The 20,042-nt window shown below is 48.4% G+C and overlaps 1 protein-coding gene across 4 annotated transcripts in view; it reads left to right on the top strand.

Moving 5' to 3' along the window:
• Positions 1-20,042, top strand: part of IFT122 (intraflagellar transport 122) — a 1,464,758-nt gene that overhangs the window by 880,613 nt on the left and 564,103 nt on the right. For all 4 annotated transcript variants that reach the window (XM_069643447.1, XM_069643448.1, XM_069643450.1 and 1 more), the window contains exon 18: positions 14,619-14,785. In XM_069643447.1, the coding sequence (XP_069499548.1) occupies positions 14,619-14,785 (167 nt within the window). The remainder of the gene's footprint in view (positions 1-14,618; positions 14,786-20,042) is intronic.

Here is a 20,042-nt window from a genome sequence, read left to right as displayed (position 1 = left end):
ATCTGAGTGAGGTCCTCCCTTCGCCTGTTGATTCTGCAGGGTGGGGGTGGAGAAAGACAAATTGAGAGGGGATGGCTATATTAGCTGTGGTCTGATGTATCTTTTGTAGCAATCTGACTTCCATCCCCCTATGTTTTTTAGCTGTTGTGGTGCCAGGCCTCCTTGCCATGCTCAGGTGGCGGCACCTATTCTAAAGGAGTGGGTGCCAAAGCCCTTGGGGTACCACCCTGCATTGCTGATTGCTTTCATCAGCACCCCTTTGAATTGGTAGCGGCTTAGTGCCGAGGCGTTTTGTTTATTAAACCCCCCCCCTACTTTAGGACTTTGTGCGTAATAAAGGTTGGTAATATATACTGGGCAGTTTGTTACCTCATCAATACAACAAATGTTGATGGTTCTTTTGGCCCCAGTTTTGACTGTTGGATTTCAATGTTGACGCTGTCCTGTCTGACCCTGACCTCCATAACGCCTAAACTGTTTGTGGCCTTGGTGCTGGAGGCGATGAGCTCTCCCACCCTGAAAGCCCCGAAATAGGCCAGGAAAAATGCTGTTTTGAATAATATGATCTCATATGGGTGCCAGCATATGGCTTCCAACTGGTCTGCTATTTTTACCAGTTTGCTGAAATCAAGGGGGCGGCGGGTGTCTACCTGTGGCCCCTCAACTCTGGCCATCCTTTTATAGCGTAGGAAATGGGGGCGTTCTGGGTGGGGTCTGAATCACCCCGTATTTTTGAGAAATATGAGATTGCTACTAGGTGTCTTTTTGCCCAATCTCTCTTAAAGCCCCGCTCATGCGCCCATTTTAAGAATGTTTCTATGTCTTTAATCGTTATTAACTCAACATGGTTTAACCCTGTGGCTCTAAATACTGTTTGCAAACACTTACTGTACTGAGCTGCAGTAGTGCTTGCCAGTGCTTTCTCTGCCATCTCTGTTAAGAACCCTGAGCCACGGTTCGTATTTTCTATGGCCAGCGAGTTGTTGGCACCCGTTTTAGAGGTGCCTGGTTCTTGTTGGGCATCCCGGCCTGGGCTCTCTGGCGCTAGCGTTGATGCCGTTATTTTGTTGGCAGCTGTTTTTGAGGTGCCTGATTCTTGTTGGGCACCCCGGCCATTGCTCTCTGGCTTTGGCGTTGATGCAGTTATTTTTGTATTCCCATTATTGCCCAGCATTCTGCTGGTATTGGCGTCATCTGTTCGTGGGCATACGGCGCTAGCTCCCGGAATCTTGGCCACTGAAAGCGAGATAACGCATCTGCAATATTATTGTCTGCTCCAGCGATGTGCTTTGACCACAATGTTTTCTTGTAGTGTGACCACTGTAATAGCTCGTAGGGCTTTCAGCACTAAAGGGCATTTAGTGGATCTTCTGTTTATGGAACCTACTTTGGCCATGTTGTCGCACCAGACCAAGAGTTCCGTGTTGGCTAGCTTCCTGCCCCAGATGTGTAAAGTCGGCCAGATGGGAAATATTTCTAGGAGGATCATATTTTTTGTCCACCCTGCAGATTGCCATGTTTTGGGCCAGTGTCCTGCCACCCATTCTGAGTCTAATATGGCTCCAAACCCCCCTGCTCCCAGCTGCATCGGTGAAAAGGACCCTTTTTGTCCATGTGTTCAATGGCGTACGCCAAAGTGATGTCCCGTTAAAATCTTTAAGGAAATTCCCCCAAATTTCCAGATCTTGTTTCACCTGTGTGCCTAGTCGGATGTGCAGGTGGGATTTGGTGTAAGATTTGATTTTTAGTACCAGACTTCTGGAGAATACCCTCCCCCGAGGGATGATTTTGGCTGCGAAGTTGAGGCTTCTAGCTAATGACTGAATTTCTTTTACTGTGCCTTTGTCTTTTGTTGTCCGGCTTTGTGTTTTATCCAGGAGTTCTGCTATTTTTGTTTTCAGAATTTTGCATAGGCCCCTTGAGGAGTCTATTTCAATGCCTAGAAAAATTATGTTGGTGGCTGGTTTGGTCATTTTTTCCACTGCCAGGGGGATGCCCCACTGTACGGCCATTCCTTCTAACTTCGCCAGGGCTCTGCTGCATTCTTCAGAATTTGCTGGCCCCATTACCATGAAATCATCGAGGTAGTGTACTATCCTGGTCCCTGGTCTCTGTTTTTGGAAAGCCCATTGCAAAAAGGAGCTGAATTGCTCGAATAGGGCGCTAGATACTGCGCATCCCATGGGGAGGCATCTGTCTACATAGAATTTGTTTTTGAAAGTAAAACCTAGCCATTGCTGGGAGTCTGGGTGAACTGGCAGTAATCTGAAGGCAGATTCAATGTCCAGTTTGGCCATCAGTGCTTTCGTGCCACATGCCTGTATGAGTCTTACCGCCTCTTGAAAATATGTGTAGGAGGGGGGTGTGGCCTACTAGCAGGCGATGAAGACGTGAGCCTTGGGAACTCCGCCAAGCGCCGAAAATATCCTTCATAATATCCTGGTTCCTTCATGGCAAAACAGACGAAAGTGACACAAATCGACTCCTGAGTGCCTGGTGCTGCAGCAAGCCGAGTTTGCTGTGTGGACTCGGCGGAACTCTGGCGAAAACTAAAGCCAGCAACAGAGGGCCAGGGCCCGCCGGCGCGAAACTCTAAAATGGCCGGCAGCGCCTAAGAACAGCAACAGAGCTGCGACCTGCAGTGCTCAGTGCGGGCGAGAGGCGCGGGCGGACCCGCCTGGCGGGGGCCCCTTCGCACGGGCGTGTTCATCCGGAGAAGCAGCCCGACCGGGGCGTTGTGGTGCGACCCATGCCCGACCGGGGCGTTGTGGTGCGACCCATGCCCGGCCCGATCCATACCCCCAGTGTACTTTGGCAGCTGGAGGTGAGTAGCGGCCGGAACAACACGGCACCCTCTTACCACACGCGACGCCTGTTAATAGGTGATCGAGGCGCCGCGCAGCTGGGGAACAAGATCCTGTGTAGCTGGGGAACAGCGGGGAGAACTGCGCTCTAGCCCAAGTCTCCTGATTGCCAGTGGAACGAGACCCAGCGGAGCTGGGAACAGCGGTGGGAACCGCGCTCCAGCCCAGGACTCCTCACTTGGAGAGACACGATTCCCAGACCAACAGATCCGCCTGACATTAACTGGCGAGGGGCCCTTGCACACCCTACGGCGAGAATACTGGGCGCAGTAGCTGGACAGGCAGGGAGACTCGGAAGGCCCGCCAGAGCCACCTAACCTCCCCCCCCCTGTGACCACATCATACGTACGAGGATCGAGTAAGGGGCTACTGCCCGATCGCCACCAACCCGATAAAAGAGGGGTGCTTCTCCCGAAAACACTACAGTAAAGCATTTGGAGGGGCCCTCCGGAGCCTGCTACTCTCGACCCACAATATTTATTGCGGACAGAGGATCTGCCTGACATCGGTGAGCAACATGCCACCAACCTTGAGAACCCTAACTAAAAGAAGGGGCCGGCGAAGAAAGGAACACTAAATAATAAACCAAGATCGGTGGGTGTGAAAGGGCGCTGCAGATACTGCGCCAAGCAGGCGGCCCCGGGTTTGGCCAACAGACGGCCGGCCACCGTGAACCAGCAAACTACTGTACAGGTACCCAGTCCCAACAAGGATTAAACCCACAACAGCGGAACGCAGGGCCTACACGACGCGCAAAATGGGTAAAGACAAACAGAAGAAAACATCCACGCAGAGTAGCATGGACCAGTATGCAGTCGCCACCACTCCAGCACCGATGGGTCAAGCAACGCGGCCGACCTCCCCCATGGGTGAGGACAATCTCTCGCTAAGGGACGTGATGGCCGCCATTGCTAGCTCACGCTCCTCCATGGAGATTAAAATGGATAGCATCGCGGGAGATGTCTCCTTTTTGCGCCATGTCCTCCAGAAACTCATCTCCCGAACTGGAGAAGCAGAACACCGCATCTCCGAAACAGAAGACCGCATTAGAGGAATCACCCAACAATTATCGCAAACCATGACCCGCCTGAAAACCTTAGAATCCCCAGTATATGAGGGAGAGGGAAGATCTCGCCGTAACAATGTACGCCTCCTCGGACTCCTGGAAGGAGAGGAAGGACACAGCATGGAGCTATTTCTCGAACAATGGCTGGCGGATATTTTTGCACCACACTCCTTCTCTAAATTCTTTTCAGTGGAAAGGGCCCACAGGATGCCCATAGGCACACCAACCCCGGGTGCGCCACCTCGCACAGTGATTGCTAAACTGCTCAATTACTGAGACAGGGATGCCCTTCTCAGATGTCATGCTCAAAAGGGACAATTACCCAAAATGGATCCCGAATCGCGTTCTTTCCTGATTACACCCGGGAGGTGCAACATGCACGACAGTCCTTTGAGCCACTTAAAAGACAACTGGCCCTCTTGAATGTAAAATACGGGCTGCTCTTCCCGGCACAGCTTAAAATTTACAGTACATTTCACCGACCCACAGGAGGCCTGGAAGTGGGCAGAAGCCCATATTGAAGGTGACTGGAGGGCGAAACCAACAAGACAAAGAGGGAGACTACGGCCTAGACCAGGTCACGCCTCCCCAGTGAGAGATCCCGGAAGGCTGGAACTGGATGCCCCAGGACAAGCAGCGAACCAAGATGAAGGATGAACGTCCCACGGTCCTACCACTAAGAAACACTGTGGATCATTGCGGTCCAACACCGCTGTATCCCTTGGACTCCGGTCTGAACTGTATAACCTAATTCTGCACAAAGAACACAAATAATCGGTGCAGGAAACGGAGATCCAGGAGAGGCCCTTTTCTCCCCCCCGGTAGTACATTAGGTTTTGTTAGTGTTGGGGTGTTAAGTTGATGCCTTAAATTTCAGCGATGTTTGGGCGACAGGTACTTCGTGTTGGGGTGGAGTATGGGGAGGGGGAGGGAGAGGTAAGTCGGAGGGGTTTTTTGTAGCCTTAGAACCATTGTACCCATGTAGGTTTCAAGGATTTCTATGGCTTTTGGTTAGTTGGGGCCACAGCATGTTCAGACAGCAATCCAATCACCACTCTCGGCACGAGTTATATTACACCACCACACATGGGGGCCCTACCCCCACAAGACATCCGCCTAACCTTCTACCACGCACATTAGATGGCTCCAGCACGATCACAGTCGCTACCGACTGAACGCCCCAAATCCCTCAAAGTGCTCACCTGGAACGTAAATGGGATGGGCTACGTGATCAAAAGACGCCTGGTCAAGCAGTTACTTAGCAGACACTCCCCCAACGTGGCCCTGCTAACTGAAGCGCATCTAGCGGGATCACACTGCACTCTCTTCCAGAGAACCAATTATAGGACTGCCTTTCATGCGGGATACACAATGGGATCCAGGGATACCCTTATTCTTATACATAAACGCATCCCATTTGCCTTAGAGTCTTTAGAACAAGACCTTCGGTGTCGCTATGTCTTAATTCTAGGAACGCTCTGGGGTGAGAAAGTTGCTTTTGTCTCAATATATTCCCCACCCGGACTGGGGCAGGAACTGTTAGACGACCTGACTACTCTGATGGGTAAATATATACCTGATAAGTGGTTTCTGGGAGGAGACTTTAACGATGTCATGTGCAACGCCATGGATCGTACCCACATCAGGCAGGGCAACCCGAACACCCCCACAAAGCTATTTAATTTTGTATCTGCCTTGGGCCTTTGAGATGTGTGGCGGGAATTACACCCGGGAACTAGGGGTTACTCATTCCACTCGGGAGCCCACGGGTCCCTCTCCAGGCTTGACTACCTCTTTCTCCCGCGCATAGACCTCTTTAGAGTATTGTTGGCAGACTTCCTCCCTCATGGAGTCTCAGATCACTCGCCTCTGTTGGTGGAAATACGGGTGCAGGGCATAATCCCCCCTAAAACGTGGAGACTGAATAATTACTATCTTGGCTTCCCAGAACTGGTGGACCGCCTTACCGAAGTCTCCACCGAATACTTCGAAATCAACGATATTGGGGGAAAACAACCCAGTAATAATATGGGAGGCCCACAAAACCGTGCTGCGGGGAGAGATAATCTCCTGGATAGCAAATAAAAGGAAAGAAAGACTCCGGAAATAACAGAGGCAGAGGAGGAGATGACCCAGTGGGAGAACAAACAAACCCTAGATCCAACCCCTCAGACCCAAATGTCCCTCAAACGAGCCACGGAGCGCCACCGCAACCTAATGTTAGATAATGGCAAACAAGCCATTGGGATTCTAAAGCGAGAATATACGAGCTTGGGGACAAAGCTGGCAAAATGTTAGCTTGGCTGGAGAGGAGGGATGAGGGACAACGCTGTGTCCGGGAGATCGTCACCTCAAGGGGTGAGAAGTGCCAGTCGGACGAAGAGATAGCCAAAGCCTTTGCTCAATTCTACGTGGCACTATATAAGGCCCCAACCTCGCCACTGGACCCAACCCTTCTAGACGATATAACACTCCCAAAGTTGTCAGCACAACAGACAGCAGAACTAGACTCCGACCTCTCAGAAGCTGAAATAGCTGACGCTTTAGCACAACTCCAAACAGGGAAATCACCGGGCCCCAACGGGTTCCCGGTCGAAACCTGGCAAAAACTAGGCAGGAATAATATAGCGCCCCCCCTCCACAAAATGCTCAAAAGCGCTCGTGAACAGGGTACCTTCCCACCGGATCTGTGCAAAGCTACTATTGTGGTTATGCCTAAGCCTGATAAACCCCAGGAATGATGTGCCTCTTATAGGCCGATCTCGCTAATTAATGACAAAGCCAAGGTCCTCACTAAACTGTTAGCTAATCGGCTGCAATCGGTGGCCGACACTCTGATACAACCGGACCAATGTGGCTTCATGCCACACAAGTCAACTCGAATGAATCTGCATCGGCTTCACCTTGCACTAGAACTGGCCCCGATCATTGACACTCCACTTGCCCTTCTGGCAATCGATTTTGAAATGGCCTTCGACTCGATCCGGTGAGGAAGTCTTTGGGAGATTATGAGACGCATGGGGTTTGGAGACGGTTTCCTAGGATGGGTAAAACTACTCTATATGAACATCCAGGCGGAGGTCAGGGTAAACGGGTGGACCTCCCGGTCCTTTCAGCTGGGTAGGGGTACGCGACAAGGATGCCCCCTCCCCTCCCTCCTCTTCGCCCTGGATGGGATTTAGATGGCCAGAGGGACACGAAGATCGAACCTCCCTATATGCAGACGATCTCCTGATATACCTAGGGGACCCAGCCCGGACCTGCCCTATAGTAATCCAGATTCTCGTCCGTTATGGAGTGTTTAGCGGTCTAAGAATAAACTGGAGGAAATCCGCTTTCTTCCCGGTGAAGGGTAGAGGGCTGGCTAACCCACAGGATTGCCCGGACTGAATGGAGCAAGACTGCTTCCGATACCTAGGAATCTGGATAACAGCAGACCTTACCAACTATGCAACACACAATCTCCAACTGGTCATAGACCGATTCATTACTGATGTTCACCACTGGAAAGTTCTCCCTCTGACCCTCATGGGTAGAGCTGCACTTTTTAAGATGATGACCCTTCCAAGATTTCTCTATGTCCTGCAGAATGCCCCACTTAAGATTCTAAACTCTGAATTTGACCGGGTGGAGACCCTTCTTGGGGAACTCATATGGGCTGGTGGCCAATCACGTATAGCACTAACCACGCTCCAAAGGTCGGTCTGGGAGGACGGGATAGGGGTGCCCCGCCCCCAAACCTATTACTGGGCCTCTACCCCACATCAGGGCTGAGGTAGCGGCCATGCAGAACACTGACCCACTACACTTCCTATACCAATTTCCCCAGACACCCCCTCTGCCTACAACAAGGACACACACTACTACCATCTGGAGACAAGCACACGTGTTTGTGGGGTGGGAAGACAAAATAACCGCGGCACAACCCCTATGGCAAAACAGTAGCTTAAAGGAAATCGAGAATCTTGAGCCATGGCCACGCTGGGTGAGGGCTGGGATCCTGAGAGTAGGAGACATCCTGAGAGACGGGAAACTAATATCATTCGAGGACATGCAACTTAAATTCCAACATCCGGGCACCGAACGGTACCACTATATGCAATTGACCCATGCCCTGAAAGCTCACATACCAGCAGATGCCACGGTCCCGGACTATACACAGATAGAACGCAACATGTTACCAGCATACATCCCCACCAAATGCACATCCATCCTCTTCAACACCATCACATCCTTCGCTACTCCGGAGCTGACGAGTCTAAAAACGAAATGGGAAATAGACGTAGGAGAGATAGAACCAGATGTCTGGATCCAGGTACTAATGCACCCACGGGAGGTGGCTATCTCCTCCAGGCTCCGGCTAGTGCAACTCAAAATCTTGCACAGAGTGTACTACCCCAGGACTTCGCTATATAGCTGGAAAAGAGCATCGAACCCGAACTGTCTCCGCTGCAGAGAGGAAGAGGGTTCTTTCTTCCATATCCTATGGACATGCCCCCAAATCCGCACCTTTTGGAATGCTTGCTGTGGCGAACTGACTAGGATACTCACTCGCACTATACAACTGGACCCAAGGGTTCTTATCCTGGGGGTACCAGACGAGAGTGACTTTTAACAAGTGGGAAAGGCTGCTACTGAACACAGCAGCGGGCCTGATGAAACGCAACATTGCGCAAAAATGGGAAACTCCAGAGTCTCCGACACTGGAACAATGGGCAATGGACATGGACATGGACACGTGTGCTATGATTGAAAGCCGAATATACAACGCAAGAGGCTGTCCTACCAAAGCCTCTAAAATATGGGGGAGGTGGGAAGAAGGTGGACCCTAATGTTTGTAGACAATGGTGATGAAAGACTGAACTAATGCACAGAAGGTCATGTGAAAGGGCCTTTGTAACTGGTGATACAGATACAAAAGTTAATTTATGATTGGACATGCTGGTCCTTGATTGCTTTGGCATTTTTCTTTTTGTGGTTTTGAATATGTTATAAAACAATAAAAAATGTTTTATTAAAAAAGAAAATGTGTGTAGGATACCGCTGATTCCGTGTGTGGAATGCTGTTTAGCGATTGGCCTTTGGGATAGGATAGTTGATGAATTAGCCTCTTTTTCCGGGTTCTTTTTTGGGGACCAGTCCTAGGGGCGATATTATGTACTCTTTGAGAGGCATGTGGTCCAAAGGTCCCGTAATCCTGCCTAGTAGTAATCCCTTCTTAATTTTGCTTTCCACCATGTGCGGGTTGTCCCTGGCTGATTTCAGGTTATTTGGAACATTCTGAGACTCGATGCCCTTGAACGGGATGACAAAACCCTTGGTGAAACCCTGCCGGATTGCTTCGCTGGTTTCTCTGTCTGGGTAATTCATGAGAGCCTCTCTAAAATTGTTTGGATTGATGGGGGTGCAGCCTGGTACCAAACATGGGGTTGGCGGGGTGCTTTTGGCGCTACTCTTTTGTATTTTTGGCTGGCAGTCTGGTGCAGTTGCTTGCTGCGTGGTCACCCTTGCAGTTTGTGCACGTATGTTTGTACCAGCATTCTTTTCCCCATGTGCACAGGTTTTTTCCAAAGTTCTTACATGGGATGTTGGCTTTTTGAGAGTGGTTTTTGTTCTGCCTGTGGGTATTAGACTTAGCCGCCCATGGCTGATTCTTCCAAAAGGGCTGTTCCCCTTTTTTGTGGTTTTCATTGTCGGAGAATCTGGGGCCTTGTGAGTTTTAGCTATTTTTGGGGGTTGTTTGTGCGGTCTCTTCTTCTGAAGGAGGCTCTGCGTTTAACATGTATAAATCGTTCTGGACCTCGTCCCATTCTATGGCTGGCCTCTCTGACTTGCTTCTCCTGAATCTAATATCATATGCTAGCCAAGTCTTCCCTTTTTGAGCCATTTTTACTTCTCTGATTTTATCCACGTATGCCCATAATTTTCTGCCATCATTGGGGAATTTTTCTTCATAAATAGTTGCAAAGATGGCAAAGGCTTGTAGCCAGTTGTCCCAATTCTGTTCCACCTGCGCGTTTCTGGCTATGGTTTTCTCCTCTATCTTTTTTGGATCCCTAAAAGCATCTTTCCCTTTGCGTTGGGCTTCTATAAGTGAAAAGATTTCGATGAACTCTTTCGCCCATATGGCTTCTTTGATTGTAATGTCAATGTTCCATGGTAAACACCTTTTGTATCTGTTCAATATTTCTGTTTGAAAAGATTTAAGTTTTAGGTCCAATTGTGTACTACTAATCATTACCGTGTCTGGTGGGTTGTTGTTGCTCGCTCCTGTCTGTCCTGGTGTATTTGTATTGGGGATTGTCCATGCTTTTAAAGCACCCGTTGTGTCAGGAGATGCCGTTGTTGGCGTAGGTAAAACTGTGGTGGCTGCTGTTGGTGTTGTTGGCACCTGTGTTATTGGTGTTGCTGGGACTGGTGCTGCTGTAGCTGTTGCTGGTAGGGGGGGTGGTAACCAGGATGTCTGGTATTAGTGGTATGGTGGGGTTTGCGTGCCTGGACTCGGCTATGCGAAGTGTTTGTTTGCCCCTAATTTCTAGCAATAATTGCTGCATCTCACTCATATTCTCGTATAATTTAGACCGTTTTTTGTTACCTTTTCCCATGCCTTCTGTAGACTTCCTTTTCTTTAATGGTGTTGTCTCGTCCTCTTGACTGGTTGGTATGGGGACCCCTTCTTTTGGAAAGCTGTACATATTTTCTCTGACCCAGGCCCACTCGTAATACTCCGCTGCCTCCATGGCTGCCAGCAAGTGGGGTGATTTGGGCTTCTGGGAAGGTGTTGGAGGTTCCCGTGATTTTCGTTTGGGACCCATGATTTTTGGCCTGAAAAGCTGAAAATGACACAGCCGCCTGCGCCCGGGCGCTTTGTTTTTCCCCCACGTTCGCTTGTGCCGGCCTGCTTCTGCACGCGTACTTCCCGGGGATTCTCCTGTTTAAGCGAGGTTTTCGCCGCTCGCCTGTAGTGGAAAATTCTGAACAGTGACAATGTTCATAGAGGGGAGAAAAGACGCTGGGTACGCAGTGAACTTTTGAAGTCTGCTAAAGAAGCAAAGTGTGGAAGACGCTGAGTGAACAGCGAACCTCCTGTTAGTTTGGGTCCCCATTCAGGGTCCACAAACAAATTGTGTTGTCTTAGAGCATTCTGTTCTTATTTATAAGACCCAGGGGAGCCCTGGGTCTTTGATGTGTAAACGGGGGGGCAGGTCTTTTAACCTGGGCCCTGCCTGACTGTTGGTTTTCCTTCGGTGCTTAGCCCCTTGTTGCTTGGAGGAAGGGTGAGGTGATTGTTCACACCTCTCCCTTCCACGGCTTTGTGCGACAGAGACTACGTGTCTCTGTAGCTAGTGGAGGAGAGGAGCAGGCGTGGGGGCGGGGGCTGCCCCTCTCCTGGCCTGCTGAATGGTAACATCAGTTACTCTGCCTCGCCTTGGGCGGCCCTGCGGCTTTGCCCAAAAGTGAGTGGCAGAAAGCTTGGGGGAGCTTGTGGTTGGCATGTCGCATATAGGCACTCTGCTTTCCATTCATGCCCATGCCACATGGAAATTGTTGTACTGTGGTGCATTAAACCCTGAAATAGTGCTGCATATGCAATGCATCTAGAGGACAGTTCAGAGATCGCTGCATGCGACCTGTTAGTGTCACGAATATAGCTGTTTGTAGGCTCTACTGCATGCATAACTAGTGCTTGTACTTGTGTACTTGTGCCTTAGTAAACTTTCTTAGCTAGTCTCATATGTGTTGGATGTTTCTATCTTTGCTGGTGTTTTTAAAGACCTACCCTCCCACCCCCGACTCCCTCCCTCTAAAACGATTATTAAAAAGAGAAGCATCAGGGACATTTCAAACACCCCTTAACCCCAAAACAATTGTTAGAAAGTTTCACTGGTTAGTTGTAATCCACACACTCCGTATCTCCCATTCACTACGCTCTGAAATTGTCTCAAAAACAGCATTTTGTCTTTACAGTCTTCATCTAAATCGCTTGAGAGTTTAATGTCAGATCAACACACTTAGCTGACACATGTTTCGACCTCCACGGGCTCTTCATCAGGGCAACAAAAAAAACGCTCCCTGCTCATACAAATTGTCAGTGTTCAGTTGCTCTTCCTACAGCCTGTTACTGTTCTATTTGCTCTTAGCTTCATATACAGTTTCCAAATCAGTAAATATTCCTCTCACGGTAGGTGCTTCACTATCAATCATGTCATCTGGTATTCAATGTCTTTTCTATATGTTGTTATATTACGATTGTTTTACAGGAAAGAGGTGAATCTTCCTGCTTTAAAAACATGCTAGTGTTCCCATTCCCTATTAAACTGTGTGTCTGTTGTGCGCACAGTATCTGTTTTCAGAAAAGCAGGGATTTTCGTGGCGTCTAATGCCTTATTATAAGAAAAAGAAGTAGTAGCAACGTTTTAAAGACAACCGACAACCTACTGCAAAGGAAAACATTTTAAATAGGTATTGGTAACTGCACAGTGCACCTTCCGTTGGCACACATTTACAGAGCCACTCGGCCCCCCTGAGTCCCTGTTTCCTGCCAGACAATTATAGCTGTAACTGCGGGAGGTTAAGCATTTTTTGCATTGTTGTATATGACTCCTATTAGTTGCCCCTTGTGAGAGGATTGTGAAATTCATAATCAACCGGCATGAGGCCACATGAGTGACATCATAGATAACTCCAGCCTGAAGGCCCTACTGGGAGTTATGGGCGACAAAGACCGGGTGAAAGGCCTGAATGCAGCAAGGGCTTTTAACAAGGTTAACGAGCCCATAACTCCTGGTATAGCCTAGAGACGGGATCTATGAAGCTATTAAGTTCTTGTTCAAAAAGGTAGGTTCCCCCTGGCAACCCAGCTAGTCGCCACAACCACCACAGGCAGATTACCCCCAACTTTTTTTTTAAGAATACACATCCTTTTCAACAGGAACGTAACAGTTTTACCGACCTAGCTCTGAGGCAGTACGGGGAGCTACTTTATTCCAGTCCAAATAAGACTTCGTTTTTATTGTAATATTTTTATTATTATTTTTTTTTTTTAAAGGGGTGGGGCAATCTGCCGGGGTATGGCACATAGCACCGTTCTGAGGGGCATGGGTGAGCTGAGTCAGCCAGGTGTGGGCTGCCGAAGAAACAGAGTGGCGGCCCGGGGTGGAGTTGGTGCAGAGTTCAGGCTGGGCCGTGTCTGCCAGGTGCAGATCGGACAGGATTGAGTGCGGTGGCTATGGGGCGGAACCATGAACTCTGGTCCTGTAAACCAGGAGCGACCCTGGTTTAAGGTGAAGGAAGGGGATGGGGGAATTTTGGAGTGCCTGGTCCACGTCTGTCTGGGGCAGCCCAAAGGAGGAGGGCAGTGGTACTGGCTGTGGGGCTCTAAGTGGCTCCTGGATGAGAAGAGACAGGGATGGCATCAGGGCATTTGAACCTTTTCAAATGAAAGGGGCATCGAGCCTCAGTGGGGCCCCCCCAACAACTGCTCCCATATTGCCAGTCAGCAATTGAATAGCATGACAATATATTCCTTTATATATTACTTACATTTTGGGGCTTACAGTGTGCGCTTTCCAGCACTCTCCTTAGAAGCTGCGTTTGCTGAAGCCCGTCAGTCTGCCACTTCCATGGGGGGAAAACAGAAGTGTTATCACCTTGTTTCCTTTCAACACTGGCTCCTCCCCGTCAGCCTCTTGCTTGCAAAGAAGGATTCATAGCTATTCAGCATGCATTCAGTGTTTCAGCTCCCAGCTGACTCGCATGATAATTGGCGGCTATTAACCATAGCCCCCCATAGGTGCCTCAGACGGCTTTTCTTTAAGTAAAGGTGAGCCTCCAACCATCATGTTGAAATGGGCCCCCTCCAATGCTCAGCCCGGCCTGAGAATAGCACTGCACTCTGAGGGACTGATGCAGCATTCCTACATTGGCTCATTTATGGGCTATCTGGGATTTGCCAGCCATATCGGCTCATAGAGCCCCGGACATTAGCCAATGAGGAGATGTCAAGTCACTCCTTTTGAAAGTCATGTTCTATGACTGGACAGGCACTGCTCTTGACATTCCCGATTCCCTCTTCAGTGCAAGCCCTTCCCGTGACGGACAGCAGTACGAAGTAGATCGCTCTCTAAAGAAACGTATGAATCCACCGCTATTACCTGGATCCCTTTGAGCTTTAAATTCAGGTGCTTGTTTGCCTCAGACACGGTGGTTTTGTTCGCTTTGTGCCCTACACATTATGGTGATTTTAAGTAGCAGATGTTTGTGCTGGTGTGCTTCTTTTTAGAGGGGTGCCGTTGAACCCGTTTGTGAAATTCGTGTGGTGGGGGTACTGTGAAGAGAAAGGGGCGTCATCTTTTTTCTGCCCCCTGCAGATGCTTCGACCCCCCACCCACTTTGTGTCTGTGATCACAAGCCGCCTTTCCCCTGACACTACTGTGGCTGACCCTTGCCCCCCATGAAGTCATGCTCGCCGCATACGGTGCATACATCCGGGCTGAACCCATTGAGGGTGGTGGGATTAAAAGGCATCCAAAGTGTCTCCCCGATAACCCACGCCCTTTACAATAAAACACTTATGCTGAGGGGAAGCACCTGCGCCTTTCATGACCAGCAGCGCCGTCCTCGTGCCTCCTGGAATAGCAGGAAGCAAGCCCCAGCGCTGACCTCTGCTCTTTCCTTTGCTTCCCCAGGATTTCCTCAAGTCCGGAGACCCCAAGGACACCAAGCTGCTGATCACCAAGCAGGCCGACTGGGCCAAGAACATCAAGGAGCCGAAGGCGGCGGCCGAGATGTACCTCTCCGCCGGCGAGAACCTGAAAGCCATCGAGCTCAGCGGCGACCACGGATGGGTGGATATGTAGGTTCCCTTCCTCGCTCTGAACTCTAGTGATGTTCTGCCTGGTTCTGTTTTGGTCTAAGACTGTATGTGGGAGCCTGCACCACTGGTAAAACCAAGATCTTAAAAAAGTACAATACAGTATCAATGGTATGTGCGGCCCAACAGTAGCCGAAATGCGCCTTTTCTTGAAAATAGAAACTGTAGGATAAATCTGATATCAACCACCAGACCTGGAACCAAAGTATGTAGTAAAAAACGACTGCATTCATGATAGTATACTAAAATCACACAATCATGGCTTTGTCTTCTTGCGACGATGGGCCATCATTCACACTGAAGCGGCAGAGTGAGTATCCGATGCATTTCAGACTAGAAGTCCATCATCCGGGCTTATTCTGTCCTTCTAGTCACTAATGTCACCAGTGTTACGAAATCCATGGCCTGTCAATGTGGAGTACTTCCAGTTGTGAACATCTATTCACAGCTCGGCCAGAGGACCCCTAGAGAGGAGTCTTCAGACCCAATGCCTTAGTCCACGGTACTCTCATCATCTGAGCTGGGACACATAGGGGCTAATTCACAGAGAGTTATCCAATGGGGGTTTGCCATTATAAAATGTCAAGTTCATATAATATCACCGAGCCAAGGGCTCCATGATATTAGCCATGATATCCATCCCAACTCCTGCACCTCTCACATCGACACAAAACCCGTTGTTTAACTCAACTATTCCCCCTGCGACCACTGGGAGTATCAGAAACTAGACAAAAAGCTAGGAGGACTCCTCCAAGTCCAATCACGCGTCTTGGCATTTTGTTTGGTTCTGCTCTCCCATATGATATGGTATGATAGATTATTTATAACGCACTTAATACCCAGAGGTTTCTAAGCGCGGACCTTGGGATCGAACCTGTTTTTGCCCTGTGTCGTCTTGCTTCAAAGGTGAGCATGTTGCCACCTGAGCTAACCTCCCGAGGCACACCTTCCACCATGCCTCAAAGCATTTAGTTATTTTCCCTTAGAATGATCCAAGCTCAATTTATTCCATTATTTGTATTACTTTTATTTCTTTTTTTTTTATTGGGCATTTGTAATGTGCTTATACATCAAGAAAATTGTGTTTCAAAGCGCTCACAGGGCAGAGGGAAGGGAAAACCAGCAAGACAAGGAAAATGCAAAATACAAAGACAGCGGCCGTACTATGTAGGCCTTGTGAACATTTGGATCGTGCAAGTGCAGAGAGGGAGAAGGGGCATGGGAATGGGGTAAGTGCTAGGGAATCTACAGAGGTCAAGGGCTAGGGAGACAGTTGCACAGCAACAGGTATGTGCCAGGCTGTGACCACCAGATGGGGGAGGGGTGATCAACCCCATACATTAAGTGCAGGCCTATGAGCCAGCACAGATCTGGATGCTTGAATGTTACTCACACAAATCCTTCCCTATGCGGAGATCGCCCACACTAGGGTACAAACCTGCTCACTACAACTCAGCAGCAAAACATACGACTGTGTATCTCTTTATTTTGACACTCTCCTCCCTCAATCAAGCACTCTGCCACACTCTAGAGGATGGCTATATCCCGAAACATGCTGCGGTCGTGTGGCTGGGCCTCTCTACTGGGAGAGATTTGTGTGACGTCAAAACTTATGAAGATAATGGAATAAAGTGCATTTGTGGTTTTTTTTTTAGGCAAGAGTGAAGTGTTTCGATGCACGGTGGAAACTGTCTATAATGTAACAGGCATTGAGTGAGAATACTCTGTGATTTTGTGTTCAATTTTCCCATCGCCTCACAAGGCCCCCTAGAGCCCTCCTTCGTGTAAGCTGCCTCTGAAGGGCATTTTAAAGCACTGCACTGAAGGTTGGGTCAAGAAAAAGAGAGTTGGCAAGTTGAATACAGTAAACCTCGCTCAAGGCCATATAGTTTGAAGCTTGGGGTCTTGGTTCCCCAGCCCGCGACATACCAGCCCTGCAGGGTCACACGTCGTGTATTGTTGTGCTTTCTAGATAAAGTAAATGTCATGTTCAGTCCGAGTACAAAACCACAGCTAGCGATGGCCCTGTGTGTTCAGCAGAGAGAGGTTTTGGGTATATGATTTATTCATAAAACACCTTGATCCATATTAACCCTGCCTCCTTCTGTTCATGTCAGCCATTGTGAACTGTGGGGAGCAGAAAAGGCGCTCTGCTCCGTAGTGGCAGGGTTAATTCAGGTCAGGATTAAGGTCTCCTGTGATTAAGAAGGAGGGCGCTGGGCTGGAGCCGCAGAGGCTAATACAGGTCAGGATCCCACCATAGATGGTGGAGGATGGGGAGGGAGGTGTCCTCCTTGCAGGAATTGCACTGGTGATCCCGTTCAGTCGAGAGTGCTTATGCAGTGCTGAAATGTGGGCGTGTTTTAGTTTTCGGAGAACAGGCTAGATGTTTTGTGCCTTTGCAGGGTTGGTGCTTGTAGGTATCAGTACCCCGAACAAGGCTTGCAGTATGCTAGAATTGAGGTGCTTTACTAGAGAGGAGCTCCCAGATTCCAGTACTGGGGTTGGCTGGTCAGCTACTGGCCAACATTGCTGCATGTTTGATGAAAGGTCGCAATGTATGTTGCGCTACCAGTACAGTAATAAACCAAGGATACTACAACCTAGGTTTGAGATGCATATCACAGAGCATTTGGAATATTGTGGTTCCAGTTAAGGCACATTGGCTGTGCTACACGCGGGCCTCAGTGTTGGAAAAGCAATGGATGCGAGTGGGCTACTTGAGAAAGATGCCCATAAAATGCATACTTTTGGCCTTGGCTCAAATAAGCTCATTGTGCTGAGACCACAAAACGTCCACCTGGCACCCAAACTCATTTCAGATCCAAAGGATTCCTCTGGGTGTACAACTGAAACCCTGTATCCAGTTGATGCCCTAGTATCCAGGCCACGTTGAGACCCCGAGTTCCTCAATAATCTCAGAAAGCATTTTGACTCTGTTTAAATCCTTTTATACCATGTGAAATGACTTGACAACCTCCCTGTGTAAGATATGTTTATGTCATCTTGAAAGCCAGCTGTGAGAGGTGACCCTTGCAAACTAGTTCCTGTGGGCTATACACTTCTTCCTACATGTTGCGAGGACGTGGCGTAACTTCAATCCAAGTCATCTTTCATTCACACAGTTGGATTGCTTGCAAGTGGGCTCTGCATATCCACTTTGCCGCAGGAGGTGTTTGGAATGCCGCAACTATAGGTTTCTTATTAATGGACTGTACGCAAATTGCAAATTTAGACTTGATATATTATGAGAGAAGCAATCCCAGCAATGACGCTGAGTGATCATCATTTCTTGTGATAGTAGGTGATCCGGATGTATGCTTTGCCATACCAAACTAGACTCCTATATGAAATCTGAGTAACAGCCAATCCGCATATCTTGTTCCGTTAGTGGCGGAAGCCCCTCAGGTATATGGCCATTGGTTCAATGCTTTCTAATTGTCAAGCACTTGCACTTGTTAACAGAGTTCTCCATTACACAACTGTTTTAATATTAGTACTGTCATTTAGGAGGGCCTTAAGGCAACCGCCTGCCCGTAATAGCTGGTGAACATTACATCTGTAAGGCCAAGCATATGAAAATGTTCTGCCAGTACTGCAAGCGGATCCATCAGAAGTCGTAGCTACCTTTTGCAAAAATATGGAAACCACTTTCGTCCAGGTGGTTCCCTTAAAGCCAGTGGCTAGTAAATAAATAAATAGAAAATTACTACCAATAAATGCTTAACTGTAGAGTTGGATGAGTGCAAAGTCCCTCTCGCACTTCAGGAGAGAAGAGAGCAGCACCATAACTCCATAGAGAAAGCCTTTTACATTCAGCAGCTTAAGGAATATAAATTGACTATCCGAGAGGCCAAATGCTATTCTTTTACTCAAAGGAAATCTTTAAAGTTCTCCATGACAGTCACACCTCCAAAAGGTCAATTCTAACGTCAATTGCATTATGCAATTCTCTTTGCAAAAAATTAGTAACTTACATGAGACCACAGACAATATGCCTATGGTTCCCAATCTGTGAACATAAGAAAATTATTAGGAATTATTTCTAAGTGCTATTGAAGGACCAGTTTGCTTATTCGATCAAGCCAGCCAAGCTAGGTCCGTAACCAGTGAGAAAATTCAAGTCACTCAATTCCCTATTTCAGACAAACCTGCAATAGGTATTACAGTTGTCCTTGGAGGGTGCTATGGTTCCAGAAGAGCTTAAAATTGCAGTAGTCAGATCTTTGCTTAGAAAACCGACCTTAATGGAAGGACCTATTCCCATTTCCAGCCTATTTAACAGCTCCCCTATGTGGGTAAACTGCTGGAACGTGTGGTAGGTCCCCAAATGTACAGCTTTACTGAAGCTCAATTATTAATGGACAACAGGCAGGTGTTTCCCCTGGATCAACCACTGCAAATGCATTGGTCAGTGTATTGGACGACCTACGAGGAATGACGGATAGGGCAGTGTGACTGTGCAGGTGGTTGCTTGACCTCTTGGCATCATTTGATCAAGTGAACTGTCAGTTGGTCCTCTGTCACCTCTACCATTGATGCATCCAGGGCACGGTCAAGGACTGGTCCAAGTTAGATGCTAGCTGTCATGGCTCTATTACTTTACGCATCATCTACAACATCTTTTACATGCAGTTCCTCAGGGCTTAGCACGTTCACCTCCATTGTTTTATCTTTATGTGATGCCTTTTGACGAAGATGGTTCTGTATGCATGGCTACAATACCCAGGTCTTTGTCTAGTTAGAGGTGGGATTAGAGGCCAGAGCTATACATATTCCAGCATGTTTGGAGACTATGGCCAAGTGGATGTGTAGCCAAGGACAGGTTCTTTCAACTAAAACTTCATAAGATCCTTTTCACCAGAGGCCCAAATCACAGTAATAAATAGTCTTATGTCAAAAACGATATCACTATTGTACTTATGTAAGGCTGCGGGAGTGTCGGGGATGGATTAAGTCATCCTTTTGAACTTGGGAACCTCAGAAAAGCTTATCAATGGGCTTCTTTCTTCCCATCTATTTGTAACCTGTCAGTCACAGATGGAAGCTCGGTCTTCCATCCTTCTCAGAGTAAGTGGAGTTGGCTAATAGAAATCACCCTACCTGTCTTCACCAAACAAATATCAAATGTGTAGCAAGTGCCCTGTCCATCATCACACCACTTTCTGCAAAAAAAAGTGCACTGAACAAATCTTGATGCTCATCAAACTGATCTATTTCTCTATAGCTGCACCAAATA

Source organism: Ambystoma mexicanum, chromosome 2p (genome assembly GCF_040938575.1).
Source record: "Ambystoma mexicanum isolate Mex_15411 chromosome 2p, UKY_AmexF1_1, whole genome shotgun sequence".
NCBI lineage: Eukaryota > Metazoa > Chordata > Amphibia > Caudata > Ambystomatidae > Ambystoma > Ambystoma mexicanum.
Note: the sequence above shows the minus strand (reverse complement) of the source record. Positions and strands in the feature narration are given on the sequence as shown.